This window comes from Triticum aestivum, chromosome 2D (genome assembly GCF_018294505.1).
Source record: "Triticum aestivum cultivar Chinese Spring chromosome 2D, IWGSC CS RefSeq v2.1, whole genome shotgun sequence".
Lineage (NCBI taxonomy): Eukaryota > Viridiplantae > Streptophyta > Magnoliopsida > Poales > Poaceae > Triticum > Triticum aestivum.
This window is the reverse complement of record NC_057799.1, coordinates 15776525-15783511: the sequence shown is the minus strand read 5'-3', so window position 1 is coordinate 15783511 and position 6987 is coordinate 15776525. Positions and strand designations below refer to the sequence as shown.

The window sequence follows — 6987 nt, the reverse complement described above, 5'->3', positions numbered from 1 at the left end:
GGCGGTGGGGGGTTGGCTTCTGGTGAAAGAGGAGTCGCCGGGACGGGCGGGCCGCCGGGAAAATCCAGCGCCGGGCAGCCGGGAACGACCAGTGCCGGGCCGCGGCGGGCACCGTCGCCCAGGGCATCTCGCACCGCCCCCCATTCAACGGAGCTACACCAGGTAAACTTGTGATTTCAGCTAATCGCATAGGTTTTGTAGATGGTCGGGATGTTTTTTGGGGATGGGGCGCATACCACGATTGAGATTATTCATGGATTTGTTTCCTATGCAGGCAAGATTAGGGTCAGGTTTGGGGCAGCAAATAAGCGTCAGGTGTTTGTGGACAATCAGCCATTATGCAGGTAAGATGGCATGTAATCATAGTATTTGAATCTCGGACCGTTGATACTGGGATCCGGGGATGCAAAACGATATACATATTATGTACTGATTGGATACCGCATGGTAGCTGATACTGATGCAGTTTTAGAAGTAACGAGGTTTTGTAGTTAGACTGTTTTGTTAGATGGGATGCGCCAAGGTGTTTGTTGGGTAACAGCCGTAGAAAAGAAACCAACGTTTTTGTTTATCCGTATCAAGAGTTCTACATTTGACCAATGCTCTGAATTTGCAGAACTACAGCAAGCTCAACAAGTTGCCCACAATCGTTGAAGAGGACGAAACAGACAGGGGCGACGGGTATAATGGCCCTACTTTCAGATGTTCAGTTCAGAAGATGTACTCTGTTATTTCGCAGTTTGACCAGCAGAAACGAGAAATTGTTAACTCTATGGGTTGGGGTGGCACTCTATCCATGCCTCTCATCAGCAACCTAAGCGTCAGGCATATGGTCTGGCTTCTGGGGATGGTGGATGAGGTCAGACAAGCCATTGTACTGGGACCGAATAAGGTTTTTAAGTTCAATGAGAGTGATGTTGAGAAGGTATTCGGAATCCCGGCAGCTGGAACAGATGTCATGGACAGAACTCTTGATAGGAGTGACACTGTATATGCATACTTGCGTGGTCGTTTGGGGATAGAGAACAAGGAAGTAAGAAGTCTGAAGAGCATACAGTCCATACTGTCATGTGACTACAAGGGGAAGATGTCACAAACAGAGGTGGCTGCATTCAAAACTGCGTACATCGTATTCATGATGACACATGTATTTGCACCGACAGTCAAGAATGACTACTTCTACACTGATTATTGGCCAGCACTGGTCGACCCAGATAGCTTGGATAAGTTCAATTGGGGAAGATATATTGTTGAAGTAGTGTGTGCAGCCGCCGTTAAGATGAAACAAGATATTCGCAGGAAAGCGACGGTGTCGAACATAATAGGATGCCTGCTCTTCCTACAGGTCAAGACGTTTCAGATACCTCATTACTTCATCAGCTCACAGATGATGTTACAGCATACGCATCTGATAAGCGACGGGTTATTAATATTGTTTTTTGTTGTATTGTTTTTCGGCATGTTTCTCAGGTTTTATATCTAGACAACATTCAGTTGGGGGACTTAAGCATGACACATGATGTGTTCCCCAGAATTAAAGCTTTCACCGTGGATAAAATTAGAGCCATGATTAATGCCGACAAAAGGCCAATGGATTCATCGAAAAACGGAGATTTCATTTATGGAATTTCAGCAGTAAGTTCCCACCCAGTTCAGAATCCAGAATAGCACTGCAACTTCGCTGATAGGGCATACTCATCTTTTATATGTGTTTCATTTTGCAGCCACGGGATGCTGATAGTTCAGCATATTCTAGGGCAGATGACGAAGATAATGCGCAACAAGGGGGGGATGCTTGGGCATGCGCAACCAAGATTTGTGATGCTATGGGCTTGACGCATCAGGTGACATTCCTGACCGCATCGGTGTTTCACATGATATTCGTGCGTTGTCGGAGAGCCAGCCCTTTTAAATTGATGTCATACATTTTCTAAAACCATATGACTGATCTATGTGCAGGCCAAACTTAACCTATATAATGAGCTGACAGCACACCAAGAGGACATCATTAAACAGGTTGAAGTTATGAATGCAAAATTTTATGAGAAGATATACAGAATGTTAAATGACAACAGCTTTACACGTAATAAGGGTGTGATGCATGCATCCGGGTTGACGAATGTAAGTAGAGACAACAATGCCACGAAATCTTCAACAGTGGAGGCTGATATGGCTTCTGATGGTACGTGTTACGACATGTCAGACGTGTAATTTTTATTAGTCTTGTTAGCATGCATCCCATATGTATACGTGGTCATGTGTAAAACTAATAAGTTGTTGACATAAGTTTTATATGTTGGATCGCAGATGTGAGCAGCCCAGAAAAGAGGAACGATGAAGCTTTCGTTATCCATATGCAAAATAAACGCCCTCGTGTGGATATCGATGCAACAAGCAACGCAGTAGCATCACAACATGGTGGGGGGATGAGATCTAATTCTGAGATGGATGTCGATCTCAATGTGGCCGACCTGCTGGCTAGTACGCTTGAGGGGAACACAATGGATGTTAGGAATCATGTGAACACGGTTTGCTGGGACAATGAGCCGAGTTTTGATTTAGGTCTGGATTTCACACCGTCATCAAAGGTGGGCAAGAACAAGAGTTTCAGCTGTAGATATCAAGACGGTGGTTGTGCTTTATTCGGAAATATATCTGATGGGGATGTTGCTGACATTAACAACGGATCTCAAGGTGTTACATCATCATGCGAATCGTGGCGAAATGATGGCATCACGGGTGGGAGTAGTGATGGTCAAGGACCAAATAAGTCATCACACACCCCCAGCGCATGTCCTTCAGACAATTTGGGCACTCCTGCAAGTTCAGTAGCCGACTCTGTTCCTCCCTACTGGTACCTCAGTGAGCAGACAAGGTCGTCCTCACCGACATCCGTTGATAAAATTATTCAAGACTATTTTGTATTTGAGAAGGACACAAGGTTTACGGACATTATTAACCTCAACGCAAAGATTTTGGATTTCGACGTCAGCAACTCGCCTGTGGTCAAAAGGAGAACTGTGTCACACACAAACCATGTGGCAGGGCCATGCATCACTGCATTGGCCAGTCATGACAAGAAGGTCATAGACGATTTTTTCTGCTTCGTAGCAAGTATGGAAGAATCACATGCAGAGAAATGGTAAGACATCGACGTTCTCTTACAACATTACTATGTTTTTAGAGCAAACGGTTGCGGGGAAAGGTTCTTGCAACGTATGTCAAGCAATGGTTAGCAATTCATCATATTTATATTATACACCATAATTGCTGACATAACATTGTGTCTATTCATTTTATTTGTACAGCGTGTGGATAATGCATCACACACCAAGCTACATAGAGGTGACCGCAGACCAGCTGAAGAGTTCCTTCTGCGGTAAGGTTGATGTAGATCACGACATTTTTAGCCTTATGATTCGGAGACTGAAACAGATAGATGATGGAGCTGCCCAAGGCGGAGATATGACCAGAATAAAACATTACATGGAGGCTGATCTCATGGTAACATGTCGCATCAGATTTTGTAGTTTTAACTAAATGAATGAGGCGTGAAACACCTTGTTTTTTAATAAAAGCGCCCGTTTACGTATTGGCGAGTGTAATTTTGTCTATGGGCTTCTTACTACTTGCTACTTTGTCCTTTTTTGGCAGATGCGTGTGATGGCAGGAGATATGCGATGTCAGCATAAATCCATTCGGGATCAGTTCATTGGAGATCACATCACCTACGACGTACCAAATTGTATGCTGGTATGTAAAATGTATCATGGAATATGAGAAAGCATACCAATTTTTTCATGTTTGAATGATAAGTTGAGTAACTTTTTGTCCAACGGATATTTAATTGCGATGCAGATTATGTTTCCGGCCTACGTCAGCTTCGCTTGGGTATGTTACACAATACATACAATTAAAAAGAAGGTGTTCATCTATGACCCGTTAGCATCGGAGAATGGTGGAGCAATCAAACAACTACATATGAGAAACTGCAACCTGTTGAAGTCTGCTATGATTGAGTTTGCAAAAACATATTTTGAATTTTGGGACTTCGGGTTCGGTGACTTAGAACCGGCTATTATTCATCCTAAACGTCAAGTGTCTGAAAGGTAATCAATGAATTCTCATGGTTTCTCTTGCGATAAGGACGTGTTCAAAATTAATCCCTTCGTCAGTAAGTACTTGTCGGAAAAATGGATACAAATGGTCGCAAATAGAACCATAATACATCCAGTTACATCCATGTTCTCGAAACAAGTGTTTCCAGTCATAGGGCGAAATTGTTATATATTACTACCATATACCGTTGAGTTTTCAGTGATTCGATAAAATCATGATATTTATGTATCGTCATTGCAGGCACCTATCTGGGTTTTACACAATGAACTTCTGCAGGAACTTCATCGGTGACCAAGAGGCAGATAATATTCATGTGGTAAGTATGTTGATTTTCTAGTCGTTAAGACCAAAAAGATAAATATAGGACATAACAGGTTCAAATGACCTGAATAATTTGTTACTACTGTTTTGATCATGTTTCCGCAATCATATCCAGGACGATGACAGTTGTATGGCGGCATATTACCTTTACGACATTCTACATCTCAAGGGGAACAATGCAAAGAGGCCACATCAGTTCATCGAGTCTATCGATGAATGATACAAAATTGAGTCTCGAATGAATTTAAGGGGAGAATGTTGTTAGGGCACGTGTTGCATGGGACTGTATCTGTTTGGGTCTGTTAATGCACTAGAATGTCTTTGCGGACCTATATATTATGCTGTCAAACCACCGAATGGTTTCGACTGTTATGTGTGAGCTAATGTAGTAGGAGACGACTAAATATATAAATTGCTTGGTATGGATGTCAAGATATTGACGGCCAGTTTGCATGATTTTCATGGCTTTTGAATATATGTGTGATGTTAGATTGTAAACGAAATTCCGATGCCATAGGCCAACAGTTACGTTTCCATAGGTCAGTCAATTCGTAGTCAAGTCGGAAACATGTACCTGGCACATATTAACATCACAATGTACCTGGCACTTATTGGGCTTGCCTTGCGACCACGTGCATGTGGAGTATACTATAATCACGTGTCGCGTACCAAGCATGAGTGATCCTGATGTCATGTACGAGGTACAAGAGGAGTCGTCCGGGTGTCATGTACAAGGTACAAGAAGAGTAGGCACGGTTTGGGTTCAACTGCGAATGATAAGTGCCAAGCACAAGATGTGCGGGCACATGTGCCGGGCACATGATGCGCAATATGACAATATGGATGGAGGGGGCGTGGGTTATATACCAGTGATGAACATATCATATTCACTGTGATCACGTAAGAATAATTTCCGACGTTGCAACACAAATCACAAATTCCATGCATGTCATTGCGCGCGTTGCATCCAACATAAGCATACAACCATGGGAAATTATAGTTTAGCAATGCAGAGCATATCATCATTAGTAGAAAATATGCCAACGGGTCGGAAATATAGTCAACGGACATGCATAGGTGGAAAGGTCACATAGTCACATACCACACACAGAAGGCTACAGGTTCCAGGTTCATGAGTTCTCACAAAAGAGCAGGCATTGAGATGCCGCACGATCAGCGAGAAGGCACATAGGGACTAATAAGATGCCTTAAACAGACACTAGCACAACATAGGTGTTTTAGAATAAGATGCACACCCGGACGGTCACGGACGCAGAACCAGCGCGTTTGTGAAAAGTGATGACCACAATATCATCTTCCTTTATTTCGAGATTTTCGACATACTTTCGAAAACCTCCTTGAATGATGAGCCTGCCATCTTTTGATTTCTTGAACGATGCCGTTACATGAGCTCCTACATCATCATGCAGAAGGATGATGCCTGAATTCTCCAAGACGCCCGCATTGCTCTCAATGAGGTTAACGGCTTTCTTTGGGATCCTATGTACCATGCAAACAACAACATCACGTTTGTGAGCGGCCGTCCATGATCTGACGGTGGGTTGTGAATCAACAAACGTATATATCTGAATATCAGGTGTATATCTACTAACCATGTAGCCGTCCTTAATGTCAACGCCATTCATCTTGTGCACAAAAATGCAACACACGTCTTCTAAACCACCGAATGCACACATGATCATCTTTGTCATCTCTGAATATTCAAAACGAGGTACACTCCTGGTGTAAACGCAATTGTCGATGAGCTCACGCTTCATGAGTGACAGGCCATTCGAAGCTGGACAAAAGATCAAATTTATAAGCTGACATGCATTATTCAATGAAGCTAAAATGCTCCAAAAATTGTTACATATCACATAGTTGCGGTTTCAGTGCGGTAGCCTTACCAAGATAAGGAAGCGGCTTCTGCCTCACGCCATCTCTAACGACATCCACAAAAAACCTTCCATTGCCTCGGGGGAGGCAGATATATATCATGTCGCCAGGCTGCACGACATACTCATCAAGAAACCTATGCCAGCCATCACCATGAATCCTAGTCTTCTTAGCTCCATGATCAATCAACACTTCATACTCCAGTAGTTCTCTGGTTACAAAGATCGTACTGCACATGGGCTTATTCTCTTTGGCAGCAATGGACCGCATATGCTCAATGCATGACCCGATCACACGCCTGTTGCAGCATGGGACAAACTGCAGCAAAATGTGGCCAGAAATGCGCCAAGGTGTCAATCTTATCATCGATCATATGTAAGGACGTATATAGCTAATCCACGACATGATAGTTCCATCTTACAGCTTCAACCCAATAGAAGGTTGTCATTGGAACTGAAATGTGGCAGGGCGGTCCGTCGAGATCTCCACATACGGCAGGCGGGTTTTTGCAAAGTGGGCAGTCCATGGCCTACGTTGTAATAAATGGAAAAATCAGAAAATATTCAGAAAATAACTGGCAAAAGCATATTCAATTTGATGCAACGAAATAATACCAGATGTCTATAATATGACAACAGCGTGTTCATAAAC

The 6987-nt window shown here is 43.1% G+C and overlaps 3 protein-coding genes across 3 annotated transcripts in view; 2 read left to right on the top strand and 1 right to left on the bottom strand.

Moving 5' to 3' along the window:
* Nucleotides 1–338: 338 nt before the first annotated feature.
* On the top strand, nucleotides 339–3146 carry LOC123055512 (uncharacterized). The gene is made up of 6 exons (XM_044479510.1): nucleotides 339–344; nucleotides 617–1345; nucleotides 1471–1635; nucleotides 1725–1844; nucleotides 1960–2182; nucleotides 2308–3146. The coding sequence occupies exons 1-6, from the start codon at nucleotides 339–341 to the stop codon at nucleotides 3144–3146; spliced, it is 2082 nt and encodes a 693-aa protein (XP_044335445.1).
* A 17-nt stretch (nucleotides 3147–3163) lies between these two features.
* Nucleotides 3164–4799, top strand: LOC123048316 (uncharacterized). The gene is made up of 5 exons (XM_044471445.1): nucleotides 3164–3504; nucleotides 3655–3753; nucleotides 3859–4109; nucleotides 4360–4435; nucleotides 4556–4799. Exons 1-5 carry the CDS (start codon nucleotides 3319–3321, stop codon nucleotides 4658–4660), a joined length of 717 nt encoding a protein of 238 aa, XP_044327380.1. The 5' UTR covers nucleotides 3164–3318; the 3' UTR covers nucleotides 4661–4799.
* A 711-nt stretch (nucleotides 4800–5510) lies between these two features.
* The window catches only part of LOC123048317 (uncharacterized), a 2914-nt gene continuing 1437 nt past the window's right edge, over nucleotides 5511–6987 (bottom strand). Inside the window, exons 2-5 of the mRNA XM_044471446.1 lie at nucleotides 6758–6865; nucleotides 6348–6654; nucleotides 6054–6238; nucleotides 5511–5940 (exon numbers count right to left, since the gene is read on the bottom strand). Of these exons, the coding sequence (XP_044327381.1) occupies nucleotides 5920–5940; nucleotides 6054–6238; nucleotides 6348–6654; nucleotides 6758–6862 (618 nt within the window). The 5' untranslated portion in view covers nucleotides 6863–6865 and the 3' untranslated portion in view covers nucleotides 5511–5919. The remainder of the gene's footprint in view (nucleotides 5941–6053; nucleotides 6239–6347; nucleotides 6655–6757; nucleotides 6866–6987) is intronic.